The sequence below is a fragment of the Natrix helvetica genome, assembly GCF_964273705.1.
Source record: "Natrix helvetica genome assembly, chromosome: 4".
In the NCBI taxonomy this organism is placed as follows: domain Eukaryota; kingdom Metazoa; phylum Chordata; class Lepidosauria; order Squamata; family Natricidae; genus Natrix; species Natrix helvetica.
Window position 1 is genome coordinate 79,798,542 of NC_138550.1, and position 26,355 is coordinate 79,824,896.

At 36.0% G+C, this 26,355-nt stretch overlaps 1 protein-coding gene across 1 annotated transcript in view; it reads right to left on the bottom strand.

The window, feature by feature from the left end:
• The window catches only part of GABBR2 (gamma-aminobutyric acid type B receptor subunit 2), a 379,869-nt gene that overhangs the window by 341,268 nt on the left and 12,246 nt on the right, over positions 1-26,355 (bottom strand). Inside the window, exon 2 of the mRNA XM_081953377.1 lies at positions 3,390-3,527. Within this exon, the coding sequence (XP_081809503.1) occupies positions 3,390-3,527 (138 nt within the window). The remainder of the gene's footprint in view (positions 1-3,389; positions 3,528-26,355) is intronic.

Sequence of the window (26,355 nt, forward strand, 5' to 3'; positions counted from 1 at the left end):
TCTTTTTCCCCTCAAAAAAGAGGCTAAAAATCTGGGTGCATCTTATACACTGAATACAGCATTTTTGCCTCCCAAAACTCTGCCCCCTTCACCAAAATGGCTGTGCATAGCCTTTAGGAGGTTTTCAGAGTGCTCCTGGGGGCTGTGGAGGGCATAAATGAGCAAAAAATGGGCCATTTTTTTGCTCAACTTTGCCCCCCCCCCTAGCCCCCAGGAGCACTCTAGAAGCCTCTTAAAGGCTATTCATGCCCTTTTTAAAAAAGGCCCATTTTCGTGAAAAATGGGCCATTTTTGGGAGAGTGCAAAAACTTTTTTTTTAATTTGCCTCTTCAAAATCTTGGTGCATCTTATACTCCGAAAAATACGGTAGTCAATTCGCATTTAATGTTAAGGATTCAAAGAATGTCAGGCTGAATGATCGGCCCCACACATTTTCACCTCACCAAATCTGGCCCTCCTTGCAAAAAGTTTGGACACCCCTGTCATAAGCACACACATTTACAGGGTCATGTATATGTCTTTTATTAAACATTATTGAATAATAAATGCAGGATTTCTTTTTAAACATGCATATATCAGGCAATATTACATAATTAAGTCCAGGATAAATGTACTACAGTCCAATAAAATAATGAAATAAAATATTGAATTCAAATGCAGTTTTGTAAAAGCTTTCTCTATTTGCAAAAGGACAGAAAATAGATCATCCTGCTGGAAGAAACGGGAGAAAACAAAGATGATTCTCCCCTCCACCTGAACTGCCCTGACTTCATAAATGAAAGTAAATACACAGAATTTCTCAATTTCAATGTTCTTGAAGAAGTGTATATATCATAATATATTTACTATTGATTTTTTTAAAGATCCACAAATACATAAAATATAAGAATAGGTAAACAGAAATATTTACTTTCTTTTCTTACTGAATGAAGTTTTGCAGGGATGTTCAGTAAGGGTTTGCTGTAATTCTTTGTACCTTACATCAACATTAATCAGTCAGATTTGTTCCTGTTCGTATTACTACTTTTCATGTAAGTTATCATCCAATACAAAAGCATGCAAATTATGCAACTGCACTTAAATAAATAGTTTATTTATTATTATTAAATAGTTTAATAATAACTTATTAAATGGTTTTTAAAGGATTAAAAGCTAAGCTTAAAATGATTTCTAAAAGCCCAACAAGTTATCTATCACTCTACCAGTTTGAAGTCAAGAGTAGATAGATTTCCTGAAAACAATTGAATAGAATATTGCCGGAATAGGTTATCTTTCAAATTTGTTAAGCGAAAACAAGAGCTCCTTTTATTAAAATGAAGATAATCTTTAGGAAAGAACTTAACTCTTCTTCTGGTGTTGGCCTGAAGTATACAATACAAATCTTTTCCCATGGCTGCCTTATTATTATAGTTTTTCTCAATAAAAAAGAAGAAAAGAGCATCAAAGAAGAGAATTCAAAGCTGCAGCTGAATTCTCCATCATTTCTTTCAGTAACACGTTATCAATAGTTTTCTAATCTCTTGTTTTCTACTTAAAGTTTCTCCTTAAAACTTTTATTGTTAATCAATATTTTTTCCAGTAAAGTCTTATGTCAAGAAAGATCACGTATCACCATGGCATGCATTGTTGTCAATAGCCGACAAAGATTTATCCTTTAGCTGCTCACCAAAAGGAATTGTAGAAACACACAATAAAAACTGCGTGTACTCATTGCTCGTGCAAGTGGGGATGTACGGACACTCATCTGCCACTTCTGCGGCCAGGTTCTGAATTGCTCAAGGCCTCAAGGCTCAGGGGTTGAGGACCCCTGCTCAAGAGGACTCTCCTCCTGTATAACTGAATACTTGAAAAGCCACCTCTCTGATAGCCAGCTCCTAATCATCAAGAGTTGAGCAAGTCTTGACTGAGATGCTCATTTTAAGTTCAAAATATCTGTTTTGAATTTCCAATGGATTATGTCTGTCTCTCTAGGATATAGCATTTAGAACAATTTTATGCAGGCAGAATAGCATTAGAATACTTCTGGTAATGATGCAACAACCCATTCTGAACCTGAAATATTTTTGGATCTAATCTTCTAGAACGAATTAATGAATGAATTCCTAGGAATGAGACTTACTGTACCATATTACTGATTCATGTAGGAGCTTACCAATAAAAGTACACAAAACATGAATTTTCAGATGAAAATCATAGTTACCAGTAGTAGTTCTATCAGATGCTATAACTACCAGCCTAGAAACTTTTTCGAATTCTATTTTGGTAATATTTACCTACTTGAGTTTTGATTGTTTTCTGATTATGTGCCATCAAGTTGTTTTCAACTGGTATAATGAAATGATTATTCAGAGCTCAGTTGTAGATAAGGTTGTGTGTTAGAAACATACAGTAATATATTAAAGCTCATTACAAAGTGATTATATAAAGATTACACATAGCAAAAAGGATGCAATTGCCAAATGAAATCTTGCTATTATCTTGACTTGTAATTAATTGCATAAAGATACCCTGCATTCTAAAAATAGTCCAAATACAGACATTTCCAATTTATCCCCATTTACCACAAATCCCAAAACTGGATAAAATCAATGTCCGTTAAACATCATGGTATTTGGTCCATAAAGTTAGGTGTTCCTGAAACCAGAACTCAGAAGGAGAGGAGTAGCCTCTTTCTACATTTACTTGTCTAAAGAATAGCTATCAGACTAAGGCTCTTTTATTCTAAAATCAGATTTTATTCTTCAGAATTACAATACAACTAGCTGTATTCTACTTGTTGCAAATACAAAAACAACATTCCTTGCAATGTATCAAGTGGCAGACTGCAGTTATCTCTCAGCTTCAGGAACTCCCAACTTCTAATTAAGCAGATAATTAATAGCACCTTTGATCATGCCCACAGTAATTCTGCCAAACCATCTTTATACTAATATCAAATTAATAATTCAGAAATATTTTTTTCTTGCGTATGTGGATGGTCTCAGAATGTGGTTCATAAATTGCTGCAACTAATTAAATGTACCTCAAAATCCCATTTTGAATCTGTCTTTGCAACCAGTTAATCTAAACAGAACCACAGTTATACTATGCACCTCTACATCTTTCAGCATTTCACAGCCACACAAAGCCTGTGATTGAAACTCTCTAAATCTTCCATATCACTCTTAGTAGATGACAGTTCATGGGAAATATGGAGGGAAAAATAATTTCCTTTCTATCCCACTGATAGTTATATCAGCAAAAGTATTTCATTGGACTTTACCCACATTTGTTTGTGGATTTTGAAGTAGATCATAGAAGTCAGGCACCCTCTTTAGAATTATATATCTAATGTTCTAAACATTTTAAAGCATGGGAGATATTTCTATATATAATTGAGAGTTACTTACCTGAACCAAATTCCATCCTATTAAGGATTCAGCAATGATGGATGTTACAGTTGTACATACGCCACCAAAAACCATTAGATGTGTAGGTCCATATTTTATTGCATCATAGAAGGCTTTAAGACCCTTTGCATTGTCACACTAGGAAAAACAAATGAACAAAATCATATGTAATTAAATGTGCACTTTGATATTTAAGGATTCCCATAATTAATATCATAATTGAAGGAAAGTAGTCAGCAAGCAGTTATTGTTATACTAGCTAGTTAGTTTTTAATTATCCTAAATGGCAGCATCCTGCTCTTCTAAGTTGTAATACAGAAATTTCTTTAAATCATATATATATAGCATGATACATAAAGAAAATGTCTATCAAAATCTGTGTTCTACTTTTAAATCTGATTTTGCACTTTAGCCAAATTTATTATTGCTATTTCATAACAACATTCCTTACATTATACTCCTTCAAAAAATCTATTGTTGTATCACCGGTTAGATATATAAGGTAACGGTAAAGGTTCCCCTCGCATGTATATGCTAGTTGTTCCCGACTCTAGGAGGCGGTGCTCATCTCCATTTCAAAGCCGAAGGGACAGCGCTGTCTAAAAACCTCTCCATGGTCATGTAGGCGGCAAGACTAAATGCTGAAGGCGCATGGAATGCTGTTACCTTCCCACCAAAGGTGTTCCTATTTTTCTACTTGCATTTTTACATGCTTTTGAACTGCTAGGTTAGCAGAAGCTGGGACAAGTAATGGGAGCTCACTTATATATATAACAATATTTCTATATTGTTCTTCAACTTCTCATTTCATTCCACTCTCCCAAAATATTCAGTAAAGATAATAAAGCAGTAATAATTTAAAACACCTATATTGCGAGAAACACCACTACCTATCATAAGCAAAACATTATGTATATAAAGAAATAATTTAAAATCTTTCTAAAGACTAAGTTTAAGATAAGAGAAAAGATCATGAAAGATACTTGTATAATTTTTAGGGGTTATTACTATCCCAGGTATTCAACAAGATCACCTTTGACAGTGGTAGGACGTATGATAAAAGTTTTTGAACTGGCAGAAAAGCTATGAAGGAGTAGACAGTCTCTCATGGCCCCAAACTTTATTCATACTAATTTTTATCTGAATTGGTCCAAGAAACACAAAAAAGATTAATTGGCAACAGTCAGATGCCCTGACTAGAGAGGTTCTGTTAACAAACCATGCTCAGAAGGAGCTGTAGTGAAAACCAACGACAGGCACCATTCATACCCAAATTCCTTCCAGTATACTGACTGCTTTACATCCAGAAATGATGCTTCATCTCTGCAGTGCAAAGGGGCTTCTTTTTACAAGCCATGCTAACCAACTCAGGTATCACTTTAGAAGAAAATGTGAAAATAATCTATATATATAAAAGTGAAAACCACTCACGCTGGACCATGAACCGTAAAACTTGAAATGTGGCACGCATGTTTCTTTTGGCTTCTAGATCATTCTTTCGGCATGACCATTAGTATTTCTTATATTATTATTAACACGCCCTGGTGCTAAGGAGTTAGTCCCCCTCCCAACCTGAAAATAACTCTGTTCCAACTGTCACTTGGATGTGGGCATGGCCAGCGCATGACACATCCGGCTTGCTGGCTGGGAGTTTGGAGAGGAGCCTGAGAGAGAGAAGGGGATAAGATAGGAGAGGTTTCTGTGGGGCAAGACTGAGGGAAAGAAGGGGATAGGATAGGGGAGGATTCTGTGGGGTAAGCTTGAGGGAGAGAAGGGGATAGGATAGGGAAGACTTATGTGGGACTATCCTGAGGTAGAGACAGGGATAGGATAGGAGATGTTTCTGGGGGCAAGCCTGAGGAAGAGAAGGGGATAGGATAGGGGAGATGTCTATAGGGCAAGCCTGAGGGAGAGAAGGGGTTATGATAGGGGAGGATTCTATGGGGCAAACTTGAGGGAGAGAAAGGGATAGGATAGGATATGTTTCTGTGGGGCAAGCCTGAGGGAGAGAAGGGGAGAGGAGAGGCCGATCATAACTATTCATTAATTTTCAAGCTGTAAGTGTCAATTTATCAAGCCCGATCACATAGTTTCATAGCGGAGCACAGGTATTCAGCTAGTAAATAAATAAATAAATAAAATCAAAAATTAAAATCAATTCCTTTTGGAGCTAATAATTGGGAACCTCTCCATTGGTGGGAACTTCTGATTTATCAGTTTCCCACTATTTAATGGCAATTTGGGTCATTTTTTTCTCCTCACAAAATGGGTGAGGAATATTGATTTTTCCCCTCTACAGTTAACCAGCTGGCAGTGGAGGGGAAACTGACCAATTCAAGTAGATCCTTGGCAGCCACAAAATGTCAGCATAGTTGCAACTGAAAAAGTTTAAGGGCTGGAACATTAGCTGTTGATGGTTATGTATTGAAGCTACACAAACTCAGTCCTGCTCAGAACCTACACATTGCTGGAGTTAGTAGACCAGCTGAAACTGCAAAATTGATTTTTCAGAAACATATTAGATAATACTCTTCACGCTACTATTAACTTCCATTAACAGCTATTTTAAAGTATTGCCATGTTAAAATCCCCATATTTTCTGAAAATAATCTATTTAACTGTTCCTTATAACAAATATTGGTTTCGAATAAGATATATACAATCTGAAATGTGCCCTTTCTGAAATGGAATTTACAAATAATATATCTTTTTCTATACAAACATGGGGATTCCAAGGGCATTTATTGAAAACCATGTAGTAGAAAGAAAATTATATTAGATAAGGCAAATAAATTACCCACTCCTCAGATTCACTTTCCCAGAGGAAATAAACTGTTATCTCAGCCATTAAATATTTATACACAAAAATGTTGATTAGGGCACTAAGAGATGGAATCAACACTAGGAAGCAAAGTTGCTGGAAGATAATACAGGAGAAGACGGTAATACATTAATGATAATTTTATCCAAAGAACACAGCCTTTGTCTAAATCAATGAGCTACTGACTATAAATGAACACTCATTATGTCACTATCTTTATTTCATTAATATGCACGTACAATCAAATTATGTTGCTCAATCCAATCAATAGTTCTGCTGCAATGATCATATGATTATTGGAATTTGCCTAAGTCTACATACAGGGTTACATCTCTGCCCTTTTCAAGTTTGCTTCAGCTAACTCTGGAACTATAAGTAAACAGGATATCTGCTACAAGTGATGCCTGATCTCTCAAACAAATTCTAAAAGGTAACTTATGCTACAATTTAGTATCAGCAGTAGGATAGAGGGAAACACTGAAGCAATAGTAATAGCAATAGCACTTAGACTTCTATATCGCTCCATAGTGCCTTATAGCACTCTCTGAGCGATTTACAGTGTCATCTTATTGCCCCCAACAATGTGGATCTTCATTTTACCAACATCAGAAGGATGAAAGGTTGAGGCAACCTTGAGTTGGTCAGGACTGAACTCTTGGCTGTGAGCAGAATTAGCCTGCAATAGTGCATTGTAACCACTATGCCTGCACAGCTCCTTGTGGTAGCTCTTTTGTAGCAAGAATCAGCCATTATCTGTTGACCCATAATTGTTTTCTTTTGTGTCACCTGGCAACCACCAGCAACCTTTGACTTATTCCAGTAAAACACATCAGAGACCATCCTGAAGATTGGTTTGCTTGCTTTTGTGTTGCACTCCATCCCTATTCAGGAGTAAATCTGAATGCCTTTGCTGATTGCTCATTAACTGTTGGGATTATTTTTAGGGGACTTCCACCTGAAATCAACAAAAGGCTTATTAATGCAATCTTAGATTGGAGAAGACATGACCTAGTTATTTTAGTGGAAGCTAGCATTCAAATACGGGACACACTTCAGTCTGAGAAAGAAACAATTGCCCAGATGTTCCACTCTGCTCTTAACCATCTGCTAGTTCTACAAATCTAACAGTTGCAACTTGACATCACAACATTCACAGCGAATGTAACTCCAAGGTATCCCTGCATCATCAACTCCCCCATACCATCTGATGCTCTCCAAAGGTGTATTTCTAATTCATCACAGAAAACAAAAGGTGCCATAGAAAAATAATTGCCCCTGACTGTAATGTTTCATCAGTGCTCCTACCCACATTGCTGCTAAGAAATTTGTAAGTTATGCAACACCAAGACACTCACAGCACTCATCGGCTAAAATTGAAGATAATTATAATTCTAATAACAAACAAAGTGGCCTTACAAATCCCATATTTGTTTATATATTTATTTCCTATGTTTTATTGTACGCAGCCCCGAGTCCTTCGGGAGAGGGTGCGGCTAAGAAATAAATATTTATTATATTATTATTATATAATGAACAAAGAGATATTTATTTATCCAATTATTGTCTCCTTCTATTAACATTTTTATATTTTATCACTTTATTTCCTCCTATCTGTCTTTTTTCAGAATTAGACAAGGTATTTTATTTCATTTCATTTTATCAATGAATTACTACTAGTCACAATTTTTTAAGGATAATTGGCCTCTGCTTCAACTGGCAATTAATGTGTATTTTTTTCTATAAGTCATTCTTGTTATTCTGCTTCTCTCTCTATGCCTGGGCAAAATATTCATTTGTTAATAGACATTGGTACAATCTAATCTACTTTGCAAATTTCTTCATTGCTCAATGTTGTTACCTATGGGAATTCGATTTACATAAGGAGTATTTGGAAAACCTTTGCTCTTTATTATCTTTCTATGAGGCTCTACTTACTAGTGAACATGTCCTTACTAGTCATATTCTTTTAAACTTCCTGGATGGGACCTCTTATGCAAACAAGAATGCTACAATTTATTGCACTTGAGATAAAGTTTTATTTGGACTAGCTGGAAAAAACCCATTGCTGAGTATTTTGTTAGTCTCCACCATGAGAGAGAAAGAGAAGATCAATCAGGTGGCCAACTGGATGATATTGGCCTTTGTGATTCGTCTCAGAATGTATGGGTCTCTTGGAAAGAGTCACCCTCATCAAAATTAAGATTTCTTCCTCCATCCTTCCAATTATCAGAGGAGTGTTCAGCTAATAAGGGAAATCATATTGTCCTAACACATTGGTGTTAGGACAATATGAATTATTTGTTAGATCATTCAGATTAATCAGTCAGACAAATAGAGGTTTTTATTTGGTCTAAAATATTTTCCACATTACATACTGTGACAATCATATTAACAAGTTCAAAATAGACACATTAGCAAGGAAAAAAGTCTTTCACATGTCGGTTGTGAATGTGTTTGAAGTATATTAACGCATATTTACATTTTACTGTCTTTATTTAAGCCAAGAATATGTCATTTAATTTTACAAGCTTATCAAGAGAAAAGAGTACCTTTTCACAATCTAAAACTGCTTTGAATAATTATTTCATCCATGTAGAAATGTTGTGATGGAATGGTTTAAATTTAAATGTTTTAAATCTGGAGATAGACCACGAGCACTAAATTAATCTATATATGCATATGCTATTGCACTTATGGAGCTGGCTGTATCACATTGAATATAGAAACTTAGAAGCAGAAATTATTTGAGATCAAATTTTGGGTGCATGCTTTAACACTACATTGTGTGATAAATACTCACAACAGGAAGAGTTGACATTGGATTAAGAATTTACCATGGCCAAATTATACAAGAATGCAGAAGATGTGTATTGCAGCAATGAATAGCATATCTATAGATATCACCCATGCAATGAATATTATATTTTAAAGAAAAAGATATTTAGCATTGAGCTTTTGGATGGGTTAAATTTTTCTCCTAGTAACACCTTTGTTTCACAAGCTACCTCAGTTTCCAGTTTGCTTCCAGGAGTTATTTTAAGTGTTGGTTATCATCTGTAGAATCGTACAAGGCATACTACCTTGTTACCTGAAGGACCACACAACTCCCATAATATCTAACCAGCCACTCAATTCTGCAAGATTAGCAGGCTCTGGGTTCATCAATATCATTATTTAGGACCTCAGAAGCATGCCTATTGTGTAGCAGCACCTGCCCTCAGCAATGAAATTTCCCCAGAGATCTGGATGATTCCCTTCTGCTGTTGTTTAGAAGAGCCACAAAGACCTAGCTCTTCATCAAGGCCCTTGACAAAGGAGAATGAGACTCCCCATTTCATCATACTGGCCATCTTTATCTTTTAAACTAATTTTATTGTAATTTATTTTATTGTTGTAAGACTCCCAGAGTCATTGTTTGGCAACATACACATTATAAAATCATTATTGTTGTTGTTATTGTTGTTGTTGTATGGCTCATCACACAGTCAGCCAGATGTTAAGACTGGATTTGGCATTTTTATTCACCTATGAAATCCTTCCCAAGGACCTAGGAAAGGCAGATACTGATGTTTGATGGTGTTAAAGATACTGTTGCAAGATGTACACTGTTCCATGTAGAGCTGTCTTTTGCAATTGTCAGGTGGTGATTTTGTCCATGCTGATGGTGTTCAACCAATGCTCCAGTTGTTCTGTGATTGCACTCAAGGTACCTATTACTGTTGGTACTACCATTGTTTCCTTTTGCTACAGCCATTCTATTTCTATTTGCAGATCTTATATCTTGCATTTTGTCACTTTTTCAGTCATTTGATGTAGAAAGGTTTCAACCGCAGCTGCAAACATTCTCAATTACTCTAATATTAACAGAGTTTGGAACACTCAAATAAAAAAAACCTTTATGATGTTGCTTGGTCAAAAAGAAGATGGCAACAGGTTATCAGGATCTCTATGTTCCACATTGCGTTATGGTTATAGAACAGCATAAATAAAAGTAAAAAATCAAACGTAAAATATTTCTCTATTCTTTTTCAATCTAATTAATGAAATATAGAGAACTCTTTCTAGACCTCTGATTTTTCCCATTATTTTTAACAATGAACATGCTAATTATCAAAATTAGAGTTATGATTGAAAAAAAACAAAGAAAGAACAGGGAATTATAAGTTCCATGGAAGACTAGTATTTTATAGATTGTTTCCAGAATAAGAGATACTGGTTTCATAACAAAATGGATTTATTTGAGCACATGTGTAGCAGTGGATTTACTAAGAGAAACCAGGATTATGAAAAGAAGAAGCAGGATTTGAAAGTTTGCATGCTGTATTTGGTGTAAACAGAGTACTTTTAGGAATTTATTTGTTCAGATGAGCATTTTCTAGAGAGTGTGAGACCTTGGGAATTGAAGAGATAGCTATAGAATCTGTTTTTCTATTTTAAAAGGATATAGATGTCTGCTGTCCATGGTGGTTGTTAGATCTAAAAACTCCATTAGAAAATACTAGAATTATGTTACTGCTAACTCAAAACAAAAACAGAAAACCTAGAATGAAATTAAAAATAAATTCAGTAAATTAACTGAAAGATGATTCTGTGTAATTTCTTCTAACATTTTAAAATAATTGAAAACCATTTCCCTGCTAATGTGACACTCACAGAAATGTGTTAACAAGCTTAACATATTGATGCAGCTATTTAGTTTAGATATTTAATTTTTCTAATCTTCCTTTAATTGCCCCCCAACTCCAGTTGTGTTGAACAATGCCTCCCATATTTTCCAAACAGACCTAAGAGGAAGGCATGAAGTTGGCTGACTGCTTTTTGTCTGCAAGCCAATTATGAAAGCAATTAATATCTATGTTCAATAGTATGAATTAGTAGAAATAGATTTTCATATTAGCATAATAAAATAATGGAAAATGCTGATGAAAAGGGAGAAGATATATCAAATGAAATCAGTATGTGTTCTAACGGCTGCTTGATCCTATAAACGTACTATATTCTTCTCTACACAAAGGAAATGGGTACTCAGTTGTATTGTTCATATTCTCAACTCGGGATAAGATCATCTTGTATATTAGTTTCTGCAAATTGTATATTTGCAGATGACACCAACTGGGGGAATAGCGAACACTAGTTTAGAAGATAGGCTGAAGATTCAGAAGGATCTTGACAGACTTGAAGACTGGGCGCTGTCCAACAAAATGCGATTCAGTAGTAAGAAAAGTAAGGTTTTACACTTAGTCAAGAAAAACCAAATGCAGTGCTGCCTGGCTCAACAGCAGTAACTTTGACAGGGATCTAGGAGTCCTAGTGGACCACTACTTAAATATGAGCCAGCCACATCTGCCAAAAAGACCAATGTAGCACTAGGATGTATTAAAGAGGAATACTATCAAGATCATATGAAGTTCTAGTACCACTTTATATTGCTTTGGTAAGACCACAGTTGGAATACTGCATCCAATTCTGGTCACTACGATACAAAAAAAATATTGAGTGCCAGAGAAGAGCAACAAAGATGATTAGGGGGATGGAGGCTAAAACATACAAAGAACAACTGTGGGAACTGTGTATGTTTAGTCTAGCAAACAGAAAGACTGAGGTGACATGATAGCAGGGTATTAATATTTGAAGGGCTATCACAGAGAAGAAGGGATCAAGCTATTCTTCAAAGCACCTGAAGCAGTGGTGGGATACGACCGGTATGCCCCGGTACGGGCGTACAGGTGCCTGCTGGGAGCACCAGGTACCATTCTGGTATGGTGCTCCGGAGGGTCCGCCTGCCCTCCTTACCTCTTTTGAGCCAATCGGGGCTTACGCACACGGAGTGTATGGCGCCTGTGCGATGCTCTGCCAAGCAGCTGGAGCAGCGTGGAGCATCGTAGGCGGTTGGTATGTATGCGTGCGCTGCGCACATGCTGGGCACATGCATGTGGTGGGTGCCCAGCCCCGTTGCACTGTACCGGTTGCACCGGGACCCCGGGACCCACCACTGACTTGAAGGCAGAACAAGAAGCAATAGATGGAAATTAATCAAGCTGTTCTTCAAAGCACCTGAAAGCTGGACAAGAAGCAATAGATGGAAATTAATCAATCAGGACCAGAAGTTCCAGCCTCCAGAAGTTATGTGTGTTCTGTCACTGGAGATTTTTAAAAATTGGCAATTACTGCTGCTGAGATCACAGCACAGAGATCATATTAACTCTCAAAGGTAAAAGAAAAAGAGGAAATATATTTTGAATCCTGCTGCTGTCTGACAGCTATGGGATCATTTTGTACTTTGCCAAAATGACAAGGCTCTTAAATACCTACACCACCACAGAAATTTCAATTTCAGGTGAATTGTGCTCTACAGAAACACCAAACAATAGTTAACTTTAGCCAATTGTACTTTGATGTTTTCTTAAAATAATGCATCTTTGGTGTTATTGATATGCAGACTATCTTTATTTTAAAACCTAATATAATTCAGAACTTTTATTAAATATGATCATTTAATTAAATAAGGAAGATTAAACATTATATACTGGTACCTTGATGTTCAATCAGCTGGCCTGGCACTTTCTTAGTTTTACCTCCCGGGGATTTATTCATTTTAATTGGGTTTGGGGTTTTAAAAGTTTTTATTATACTATATACTATATTTAATATTTATTATTCCATGTACAGTCTTGCAACCTCCTCCACCTACCTACTTATTTAATTATCTAACTGTTTTGCATGTATTTTATAACGTATTTTAGTGACTGTACACCGCCCCGAGTCCCTTTCGGGAGAGGGGGCGGTCTATAAATATGAATAATAAAATAATAAATGTTAACTTAATTGCATTTTGTCTGTCATTTTTTGCCTGTGGGTAAGCTGTAATATAATTTGCTTTGTTTATATAGTTTCACTACTCTAAGAGTTTTGCCAATGAATTTATAGAACTATAAATTAAATATTAAAAACATATGAAAAATACTAGAGATTACACAAGAGTGAGCTTTGATTTAACAGATGTTTCCAAGCCATTCTTAGTTATAATGAAATGAACCATGGTTTTACTCATCCTAATATTCAAGTGACACTAAATCAGAACTAGACCAACCATTTTCCATAATGCAATCCCAATATGGTTAATTTGTGATCCAATATTTATTGATATATTTAGACCCTATATTATTTTTTATAAATAATTCAAGGTGACTAGCATACCTAATGTTCCTTCCTCCTCCTATTTTCCCCACAACAATCTTATGAGGTGGGTTGAGCTGAGAGAAAATGACTAGCTACATGCGGGATCGCATCCTGCCCCATACATCCCTACGACCAATTCACTCTCACAGAGAGGGACTTCTCCGGGTGCCGTCCACTAAGCAGTGCCAGAGGGCGGCGCCCAGGAGTAGGGCCTTCTCTGTGATGGGCCCAGCCCTCTGGAATGACCTCCCCCCGGATATTAGGATTACCACCGACCTCCGCTCCTTCCGTTCAAAACTCAAGACCCACCTTTTTCAACTAGTAGGCCTGGCTCAACCATAACTTCATTTTAATCCTCCTGGCAATTTTTAAACTTGTAATTTCCATTGGGGTTTTAATTTAACTTATTTTAATATTTCTATGTTATTATAATATTGTATTGTGTTTTATACCTCCTCCGTACAATGTGTAATTTTATAATATGTGTTTTATTTATTGTACGCCGCCCCGAGTCCCTTTGTGGAGAGGGAGCGGCTAACAAATTTAATTAAATAAATAAATAAATAAATAAATAAATAACTAGCCCAAAGTCATTCAGCCAGCTTCCTTACCTAAGGCAGGAATAGATCTCACAATCTCCCGGTTCCTGCCTAGTGCCTTAACCACTAAATCAAACCTAAACAAACATGCTATTTCCATAAATATTATTAACCATAGGTTAATTTGCTATGTAAACACAGCCAAAAAGAACAAAAGAGAAAAAAGGGGGAGTACTATGCAAACACAGCCAAAAAGATCAAGAGAGAAAAGAAAAACGAAAAGGAAAAAGTTTAAAGATCTGTTCTAACAGAATTACAACTCTACGATACATTGATTAAGAGTTCTGAAAGGAATTTGCACTGATATTCTACTGACAAAGGTGGAACTTTTCCCACTAATTATCTCCATGCTAAAAGGAGTTATTTTCATTTGCTTATTTTCTTGATGGAAATTCTGACTGCTGTTACTGACACTGAAGCAAAGCTTTTTTATAATTATGATTTCTAAGATGCGCTACATGCATTGCGTGTGAAATCTGTCATTAGCTGCTGCAGCATAAATAGAAGACCCATCCAACCTGGTAGTTTACTGTACAAAATAAGAGTAGAAAGGAAATGACAATTGATAGGAAAAATGGTCCTTTCAAATGTCCTGCATATATACCTCTTCATAGCTCATGTGTTTTTTATACATTACTCGTTGATACAAAAAATGTTATCGTATACAGAAAAATAAATGTTGAGCAAAAAGCATGCTGCAGTTCATTTTCTGCCTGCAAATTATTTACCACAATTTTATTAGAAAAATATATTATGTTTTTTCCCATTGCATTTATTTTCTACATTAAGATCTGTTTGTTTGTTTATATTTGTATAAAGGAGCAATCAGTTCCCCAACATACAGTATCAAGTGATTCAGCCAAAATGCAGGTTCAATTCCTCTTTCTGAGATAAAAAGCAAATAAACATCTCAGTGCTGAACATATTAATAGAATAATTACCATTTAATGATTTAGCTAATTAACTATTCAATATGCTGATTATTATTCAACTAATTAAAGCAGACAACAAATTTAAGTAACTAAAAAACCTAAACAATATCTGAAAATCAACCACAGAAATATTTACTGTTAATATTTACCTTTATACAAGGTAGAGCTATCAAATATAGGTTATAAAAACTGGGACAGCCATTGGATGGCAAAAAACAAAACAAAACAATTTTAATCTGTTTCCTGCCATCTGGATTTTATAGTCCAAATCTGGTAGTTTAACCTAAGAAATACTCCTGCTGAATACAACTGGATACCCACCCCCCCACCCCCGCAGGAAAAGAACATAAAATCTGTCCCCATTTTTTAAGGAGATTCCAAGTTATAATTTCCATCATTCTAAAAATAAATGCATGTATTTTACTTCAGTAAACAAAAGAACAGAGACCAAATCCATACCCTGAGCTGAGAAAGAGAATGGGTAAAACAAGGTAACAGAATGTGTTATCATCTGGATTCTTAAGAGTAAACTTTTATGGTCATAACTTGAAAGTTTAAAGGAACAAAAGATATAACCAAGATTTCAGTTCTGGGATTGGCACACCCTAAATTCAATAGGTTTTATTTCTGACTAAATGGATAGGATTGTGCCTATTCTTTTTTTAAATTTACAAACATATATAATACGCACACAAAACTTAGACATACACCACATTTACACAATATGAACAGGAGCTTCCTGTTCTTTCTAATAGCAATTGCCAATCAATATTGCTCACCTTATATTGTTTCCCCTTCTATTATATTTCATTTGCATTTTACCATTCTTAACCCTCTTATCTTAATCTGTCTGCTATATTGGCTGATTACCTCTAGTAAATTTAAACCACTTGGATACATATATATGTGTTAATTCTCCTTAAGTACTATTTTTGGACTTTGTTGTCTTCCTTCATTGATCCTTGTTTCTTTCCTCCATCCACCTATACCATTTATCCCATATCTGGTAGTATTCTGTTTCTTCTTTTCCCTGGATTTCTTTTGTTAATTTGTCCATTTCAGCACAGTCCATAACCTTTCTTATTATTTCATCTTTGCTTGGAATTGATTTGTTTTTCCATTTCTGGGCAAAGGCAATCCTCGTCGCCGTAATTATATGTAATATTAAATACTGAATTTCTTTTTTATATTTCGCAGTCATTATTCCTAATAAAAAAAACTTCAGGTTTCCATTCTATTTTAACACCTGTTATTACCTCAAGCCACTTTTTGATCCTTTTCCAAAAAAGTTTAGCTTCCTCATAGGTCCACCATAAGTGGTAGTATGTTCCATGTATTGATTCACATTTCCAGCATTTTGGGGAGGTATTTATTAAGATTTTAGCTAACCTTGTTGGTGCCAAGTGCCATCTGTAAAATATTTTGTACTGATTTTCCTTGTATGCAACTGATAGTGTCATTTTTAAGTTTGTTCTCCAAAAATTTTCCCATTTATCCAATTCAATATTATAGCCGAGTTCTGTACCCATTTTATCATTTGTTCTTTCACAATTTCCTCTTCCATTTTATGCTTCAAGAGAAATTTATATATTCTCCCTATCATCTTTCTATCTGAGCTGTGAATTATTTTATCCATTTCGTGTGGTTCTGTTTCGATGTCATATATTTTAGTATTATTATTATTGTGTTTAGTTTTGATTTGCAAGTAGGTTAGCCAGTCAACGTTCATGTTTTGTTCTGACAATTCTTCAATTGTTTTTAAATTTCCCTGTCCATCAATTATGTCTCTGTATCTTAGCATTTTATTCATATCTATAAAATTTGGATGGCTTGTCCTTTCTGTCGGTGATAGCCAATTCGGGATTTTCACACAGTGGATTTTTTTTTAATTTTGAGCCAGTTATGCAATAACGCTCTTCTAATTAAATGTTTTTGAAAGTATTTGTGCATTTTATTTTTATCATCCCATAGAAATGTATGCCAACCTGCTTGCAAATCATGGCCTTCTAAGGTCAAAATTCTTTTATTTTTTAGCCGTATTCCAGTGATGGCGAACCTATGGCACGCGGGCCACAGGTGGCACGTGGAGCCATTTGTCAGGCCAGCTGAGTTCACCCTTTTTTAAAGCCATTTTTGCCCTCCCCGGGCTCCAGAGACGTTATAGGAGCCTGGGGAGGGCAAAAAGAGCCCCCCCAGAGGCCCTCCGGAGGCTTCATGAGCTTCCCTGAAGCCTCCGGAGCACAAAAAAACGGCCCTATGGGCAAACCGGAAGTTCAGGAATGCACTTCCGGTTTGCTCGGAGGGTCGTTTTGAGCACGCCGAAGGCTTCAGGGAAGCCTCTTGACGGTCCCTGAAGCCTTCGGAGGGCTTAAAACGACCTTCCGAGCAAACCAGAAGTGACTTCTGGTTTGCTCGGAGGGTCGTTTTGACTGCTTCGGAGGCTTCAGGAAAGCCTCTTGATGGTCCCTGAAGCCTTTGGAGCACTTAAAATGACCCTTCCTCTTCAGGGAAACCTCCTGAAGGTCCCTGAAGCCTCCGGGGGGCTTCCCGGGGGGCAGAGGAAGCTGTTTTTGCCCTCCCCGTGCTCCTATAAAGCCTCTGGAGCCTAGGGAGGGCAAAAAAAGCATGCAAAAATGGGGGGGTCGTGCCTGTAGTGTGTGCATGCGCACTGGGGGGTTGTGCATTGCATTATGGGTGCGGCACGCCTGCACACGACCCCTGCGCTCCCCCCATTTATGGCACGCGAGCCAAAAAAGGTTTGCCATTGCTGCTCTATCCAATCTTTCACCCATATTATTGTTACTGCTAATGTGTATAATTCCCAATTTGGTAATGCTAAACCTCCCCTTTCCTTGCTATCTTGAACTGACTTTAGTTTAATCCTCACTTTTCATCTTTGCCAAATGAACCTAGCGATTATTTTGTTTAATTCTTGAAAGAAAGTTTTACCCGGGTTGATAGGTGCGGTTTGCAACAAGAATAAGATTCTTGGTAAAATATTCATTTTGACTGTGGCTATACGTCCCATTAGTGATAGCTGAATATTTTTTCAGCTTTCTAAATCTTTCTTTATTTGTGTCACTAGTTTATTATAATTATCGTCCTTAATTGTGGAACATTTTGCCATCACCGAGATCCCCAAGTATTTCACTTTCTAAGTTATTTGCATTCTAGTTGCTAATTCCAGTTCCTCTTCTTGCTTTTTTGTCATATTCTTGGTTATCATTTTTGTTTTGCCATTATTGATTTTTAATCCTGCCACTTCACAATATTCTTCTAATTTTTTAATTAATTTCAGACTGGATCCTCTAGAACAAATACTAAATCATTGGCATAGACTTGGGCCTTATATTCTTCATTTTTGAGTCTCAAACCTTTTATTCCCTGGTCCTTCCTAATTTCATTTAATAAAATTTCCAGGGTTAATATAAACAGTAAAGGAGAGAGGGGGCATCTCTGTCTGACTCCCTTTTTTATTATTACAAATCACGGCTTGAACTATCTTGCTTTGCATGTAATCTCATATATTAGTTTCACCTTTTAAGTTGCATTACTGAAATAAATGAACTTTCGCACAATATTCTAATTTTTTGAGTTTCACTTGTATATTGCTGTTATTTCATTTGAGTATACAGAATATAAATATTAGCATGCTATTAAAATTACTATTAGTAAAGGAAGCAAAACAGACATCTGAAAGTGTGTTTAAATCCTTTCACAACAAGCCAAGATAAGTAACTTGCTCAATTTTTTCCAAAGGAGTAGGCAGATGTGGATAGATATAGACAGTCAATAAAAGACTGGACATCTGAACCCTATCAATATATTATGGCCATCTAAATCTGGGAATATTCCTTTTCTAACCTTGGCTGGAGATACATTTTCCCAGTCAGGAGAGGTAAGCAATATGGGAGGTTTTTTGGACTCACTGCTACTGCTCAATCAGCGGATGGCAATTGTGTCCAGAAAGCCATTGAACATCTAGTATACCATTTGTGCCCTTTTCTGGTTGAGAGGCCTTTCAGACTATTTATTCCTAGTCCCTTCATGGCTCAACTACTACAATGCATTCTATATGGAGTTTTTTTCTTAAAGACCACTGGAAGCTTTAGGTGGTCCTGAATGGGGCAATGACTTGGGTCTTATTATGCCTATTTCATAGCTGCCAGTTAACTTCAAATGCAATTCAAGATATTGGTCATAACCTGCAAATCCCTATATGGCACAGAGCCTGGTTATCTAACAGATTGCCTATCTCTCAGCCAATATGATATACTCTTCAATTAACAGTTCCTTCAGTTAAACAGTGGCATGTGGAGCGGGCGTGCAATTTGGGCGTCCTCCTAGACGCCCGGCTGTCTATGGATGACCATGTGGCAGCCGTGGCGAGGGGGGCGTTCCACCAGGTTCGCCTGGTGCGCCAATTGCGCCCCCTATTGGACCGGGATGCCCTTCGCACAGTCACTCACGCGCTGGTGACGTCCCGTCTGGACTACTGCAATGCTCTCTACATGGGGCTCCCCTTGAGATGCACCCGGAGACTACAGCTGGTCCAGAATGCAGCCGCGCAGGCAATTATGGGGAGAACGAGGTTCACCCATGTAACACCTCTCCTGCGCGAGCTGCACTGGCTCCCTGTGGTCTACCAGGTGCGCTTCAAGGTGTTAATCACCATCTTTAAAGCGCTCCATGGCACAGGACCTAGTTATTTGCTGGATTGTATCCTGCCCCATACATCCCTGCGACCAATCCGCTCTCACAGAGAGGGACTCCTCCGGGTGCCGTCCACTAGGCAGTGCCAGAGGGCGGCGCCCAGGAGTAGGGCCTTCTCTGTGATGGGCCCAGCCCTCTGGAACGACCTCCCCCCAGATATTAGGACAACGACTGATCTCCGCTCCTTCCGTACGAAACTCAAGACCCACCTGTTCCAACTAGCCGGCCTGGCTTAATTAGAACTCTCTAACCTCCCTGGCAATTTTTAAACTGTAAATTTAAATCTTTTGGGTATTTTAACTCTTTTAATTGTTGTATTTTACTGTTATTTATCTTAACTTTGTGGCTTTTATTTCTATTTGAATTGTTAAATGTTGATGTATTTACCTCCTCCATGCCACATGCCTATATATTTGATTGTACGTCGCCCCGAGTCCCTTCGCGGAGAGGGCGCGACTGATAAATCGAATAAAATAAATAAATAAATAAATGTATAGGGACCAAAGAAGTGTTCTTTCTCTGCCATGATGCTTGTCCTGTAGAATGAGTTTTCTCCTGAGATCCAGGTAGTTCCCACCTTAATGGCATTCCAACAGGGTTTAAAGAACTGGCTGCTCTTCCAGGGCCAGGACTAAGACAGCTGGAACCTCTTGCTGACTAAATCGAATAAATAAATAATCACTTTTCAAACCTATTCCAGGTTTCTACCATTCAGAACATAAAAAACTTTTCAATCCATTTATTCTATGCCTTTAATCAGAGAAACAGTTTAAAAGCACTATTCTAAGTCATCATTTCCCCAATAACAGAGAAACATTTGTCAGTGTGTCTGCACAAAAGACTTTGAAAGCAGAAGTAAAAAGCAGATATATGTGTAGTATGTATCTACTGCTTGTCTGCAGTTACAATTTCTCAGCAAATATTCCCCATCTTCTGGATTCTGAAAAATTAGAATTAGAATACTTTATTTGGCCAAGTGTGATTAGACACACGAGGAAGTGGTCAAACAAAATAGCCTAAAACACAGATGGCATAATAATTTCAACCTAAAGCTGGAAAAACATGGTTTCATTTTAATTTAATTTTTGAGACCAGCAAACTGAGTGAAATATTTCTTTCATAAGCATTATTGCAAATCTAGAAGTTTTCCATTAAGAGATGCTCCAGCACTTTCAGATGAGCTTTTATTCCAAATAAAGTAATCAAAATTATTAAATAAAAATATTCTCTTGCAAAGCCTCTGTAATAAAGTATTATCTTTCCCTCTACTTCTAAATGAATGTACAAAAACTAAAAAGAACAATGGTATCATTGAATTCCATGGGTTTTGGGCTTCATTTTATCCTTCATATATAGTATGGTGTATTGGACCTAAAATAAATTTTCTCAAAGAGCAAAACCTTAACCTCCCTGTAAGCTAAATTCTTGTTTTTAATATGCAAATTTTGTCAGATCACCAGTTTTCTTCAGAGTAAAAAAGTATTGGCATTAATTTATTCAGAGAATAAGAAAATGTTCTAAATATGATTGTTTGATCTGTTATATGCAATAGTTGCTAATGTATGCAAGAACATACACTTACAATTAGAAAAGAGATTTACTTTAGAAATAAAAGTTTAATTTTGCTTCCTGAAGAAAATGAATCTATTTAATCATTTTTAATCTAAACCTCAACTTTTTTGCTCTTTAAGACTTATACATTGTGAATAAAATAATATGCCAGAAAAACATATTAAAATGACAGATGCTGTCTCTTTATCAGGTTAATGCATAAAGACACTACTCTTTATAAGAACTGACAAGCTTGTATGCATTTAAGGATGCTGAACTAATTATGTGTATTTTGCAACACACACATCTTCCCTAAAACTATTGTATGACCCATATAACAGCTTAACTGCTTCCATCAAGGTGACCAGCAACTCACGAAATCTTATCCCTTTTAATGAAATGTGTGTTACAGTAGTCAGAACAGGTGCTACCAGGGTTTCTTCTGATTTTTTGCTATCATAGACTAACATGGTTTTCCTCATACAATTCAATGCATTTTGGTGTTAATTCCAATTTTTAGCTTAAGGTCAATTTACTCTTTAGCTGAAGGATATATGCTATTGTATACATCACAGAACTTATAACGGCATGTAAAATGTATGAAGTTAAGATATTCGTAAATACTAAGTTTTATTATCTCTGAATGATTAGTGAGTATAATATGAATTTGGTCTGGGGAAACTTCATTTCAATCATGAAATTTCATCACAAGATATTGAGTCACCTTTTTTAATTGAAGAGTTGAGGTGGCATATAAAGTCACAGGCAATAATATAAATAAAACAAGCAAGGAGATTGTGTGTGTGTCTGTGTGTGTGTGTGTGTGTGTGTATGTATGTATGTATGTATGTATGTATGTATGTATGTATGTATGTATCAAGGACCGCAAACCAACTAGGTCTCCCTACTGCATGACCTATAGACATGGAGTTGCATTCTACGCTCTATTGTTTACTGCAGGATCTATAGCCAGAACTGGTAAACCAACAGCGCAACAACTGGTAAAACAAAACAAAACAACATCCCAAATGTGCTTCAATCTAAAAACCCAAAATACCCTCTGGCAAGGGCACAGGAAGAAGGGAAGGTTATGCAGCAATTCAAATGTTATTTGCAAATGAGGGAGACATGTGAGGTTTATTGGTCATACCTGATGCCTATCTCTTCTTGGCCTGCTGAATCTGTGCCTGTCTTTATCATGTGCACAGAACTGAAAAATAAAATGGCCGCACCAACAGCGCCAACTGGGGAACTCCTGAAATATTATGTATCCTTAAGCTCAGAGGTTCTATATATTGATCACCAAAGTGTTATTATTACATAAGATGCAGAATTTCTATTTCTGACTTTAGGAGGAAAGCTTATTCAATATTACCAATACTTTTGTTTCTTGTTTTCCAGAAAATTTTGGAAAACCCAAATAAAATATTTTACGTGCAAGATTTATGTCAACCTTTCTATGAAAACCAGATAGGTTACTATGACTAGATGAATGAATTCTACTTTAATATACAACCACATTAACAGAATCTTGCAAATTTGAAAATACAAAATTGATAGATAGGTAGTCCTCAACTTATCACTACAACTGGAACCAGAATCTTTGTCATTGAGCAAAATAATGGTTGTGAGATGTTGCATGACTGCATCACTTGAGAACTATAATGCTGGCATTCCCAGGAGTGGGAATCTTATGGGTAGTTAAGTGGACAGTCATAGTTAAGAAGTGAGGAGTTCTTCAGGATGGATGGATGGATAGATAGATAGATAGATAGATGAATAGATGGACAGACAGACATTGGAAAGTATGCTTATCTTATGCCTTTTCCTATGAGTCTACATACAAATATTAAAATACCAAGAATTTTTACTATGTTTGGGCCAATTCACACTTTGTACAGCAAGCAAATTTCTCACTTCTGTGTATCAGCAGTGAACCCAATGAAGTGTAAATTGAAGATTCATTCTGTAAATACACTGAGGACATATTCCACAAAGCCCCACTCAATTAAATATTTCTGCTGTGTTAAAAAAATTGTATTTGTTTGCTCCTGTTATTATTGAGGTATGCATAGTAAAAATGTTTACTCGTGATTTTTTTACTATTTTATTTAAATATACATTGATCAACACAAGTTTTAAATCAAATAATAAAATATATGTATATGTAAATATATTTGTATTCTTAAGAAGAGGCATAACCTTTTCAAAATGCATATTCAATATTTCTAACAAAAAAATACTTATCTAGGTTGAGGCAATTTGTTGGGAATTATACTTTTGATGTACCTAACAATTGACCCAAACCTCAAAAAAGCTGCTCAAGAATCTTTGCAGCTGAATTGTTTTTTCAGCCAAGGCTATTTCTACTTTTCTTAAAAAACAGATCTAAGGAGAAATTCACTTAGCTTTATAATGTTTTGATAAATCTTAATCCTATTTCTGACCAATATTAATCAGGAACACTGAAGAACTTCCTTCTGCCAGTCGTAAATCTGCTAGGAGATTCGTTGAATGAATCTCAAATTATTCAGAAACAGAAAATTTTAATGCTTTTTCTTCATAATGTTCACAAAATTTCCCTATTATTAGTTTTTTTAATCTAATGATCAAACACTATCTCCTTATAAAAGGAAATGGTTAAGACAGAGAGTCAATTTCCTTTCAGGAAAAGCCAATTTAGAAACACCTGTATTATCCATTGAACTCTTATGTCTTGGTTGGCTCTTACACATTCAACAGAATAAAGATGTCTCGATTCCAAAATGAATTTAATATAGCATCACTGTTTTCAGTACTCAGAATCAGCATTAATTGCTTTTTACTATAATGTTTTGTAATCAAATAAGAATTCTGATGTGCAAGTGCTTGACATTTGTTAATTAATCTTAAAAAACTAATAAACATCTCCCAAAGAAATTCCAATCACTGAACTGGAGTGCATGCTGCAGCACTGTTATATGGTACAATTATGTTTCAGCGGTATTTTCTGATCTTGCATGGTTATTTAATTACTTCTGTACTTGCATTTTACAATAAAAGGTCAATCACTACCATAAGAAATTGAAAAATAGTAGCTATTTCCTACTATGCAAATATATTGAGAAGCAAGAAGAAATTACCAATAATTCTAATGCAGGTTATGTCTTCTTTTCAACAGGCAAATCCTGGGGGACAGAAAGCTTCTCTGGTAAAACTGTTAAATCACAGATAACATGAATAATCTTGAAAGACAAAACTAACTAATACGTAAGAAAAAAAATCCCTATTATTATTATAAAGGAATAGCTTTTAAACTGCAGTGCTTTGGTAAGGCAGTTGTATTTTCCTGCAAGGTGAAGCCAGAAGGTTTAGAGCATGTTTTAATGGTGGATTGGCTCATAGAAAGTGACAAGGAGTCCAAGTGGAAAAAAACAGTACCATTCATAAATCAAATATTATACCCTAAAATATATTGCAGAATTCTCTACAGACAAAGAAGTTCCACAGAATCCTAACCCTGTGGAAAGATTCAATCACAAATTTTTAAAAATTCTAAAAATGTTTATGTTTTTCTATATAAATCAAAGAGGAATTATTATTGTTAAATAATAATTATTGTAACAAAATAAGTAAATAAATGCTGTATGAGGAGAGCTGTGATAGTCTACGATAGGCAAAACAGGAGGAATCTGGTAGCACCTTTTCAGGCAAACCAATTTTATTAAAGAGCATAAGCTTTTGTGAGCTACATCTTACTTCATCAGAGGCATGAATGGCTATAGTTGGATTTAAACACAACTGAGATAAGTTGAGACAAAGACAGGGGTAGGCAGGGTAGTTATGTAGATTCAGGTTGTATGTACGTCAGATTTCAAATGCCTGATTAATTAACACTTATAATGTGTTAAAAACCCACTGTGTAGCTGAGACTATCTGAAACCTGAAATGGCCTGAAACCAATTGATGTACATTTGTTTAACAGTTGCTTGCTCATTTTTGCTGTGAAATCCCGCCTCCCCCTGAAATGGCTACTTTGAGATCTGTAATGAAGAATGTGAAGTTTTCTGAGGCCTGTGAGAGCATTGGTATAAATGTGGGGTAGCTTATTGATATAACAAACCTTAATGTGTACTTTGCCTCCACATTTACGTCATCACCCTTCAAATTCATGCACAAAATGCTTATGGCTTTGAATAAAAATTGTTAGTCTGGAAGCAAAATATAGGAACTTCCCTTCAGGGATAGAATCTGTCTTGCATGGAGGGTATCATTGAACCAATAGCCCATATTTTGCTGAGGTATCGATTGTACCATTCATAGTGCTCTGAATCAATAGCACCTTTCCTTGTAAATTATTTGAGCTGTTCTATGGAAGGGAATGTGTTTTTCTTATTACTAATAAATCCTTGGAAACATTAAACATGGTAGCACAATATTGTTCAATTATGATTGCTGTAAAGTAACTTTGGGTATAATTAAGATCTAAATTAATGTTTCTATGCTAGAAGGCAACTAGCTGTGCAATCTACCTTTTCAAAATCTGGTATTAAATGTTTTCTGGTTTATATAGAAATTTGGTCTATAAAAACTTTTAATTTGATTTAACATTCTCCAAGTTAACATTTATTTCACAATTTTTAAAATGATAAGGGAAAATGCCAGTTACATGTTAAACGCATCCAAATTAGCATTCCAGTCTGCCTGATATGGTACATCCATCCCAAAGACACATAGTCCTGAAAGCTATGCACTGTCGAGGTAGTATTGAAATTTGGGCACACATTTGATTTAGGCTCAGCAAGCCATCTAAACAGAAGGCTCCATTATCCTTACCAAAATGGAAGCAGGAGAGTAGTGAAGAGACTTTTACTATTTTCCATTTTGGTTTGCCCACCTCTCTCCAACCGAATATAAGCTATATTTTAATAAGGATTCAAACACACAGGAACAGATATAAAAGAAAGGCAGTGAGTACCATCAAGGAACTAGAAATTTGATAAAGAACATTTGGGGAATTGTATATGCCTAATTTTGAAAAAAAAAAAAGGATGACTGAAGTGGAAATATAATAGCACTCTTCAATTCCCTGAAGGATAATCGCATAGAGAAAGCTATGACCTATTGTCCTAGAACCTGCAGGGCAACAAACAATAACATCTTAAATTGCAGATTCTGACTAAATAGTAGGA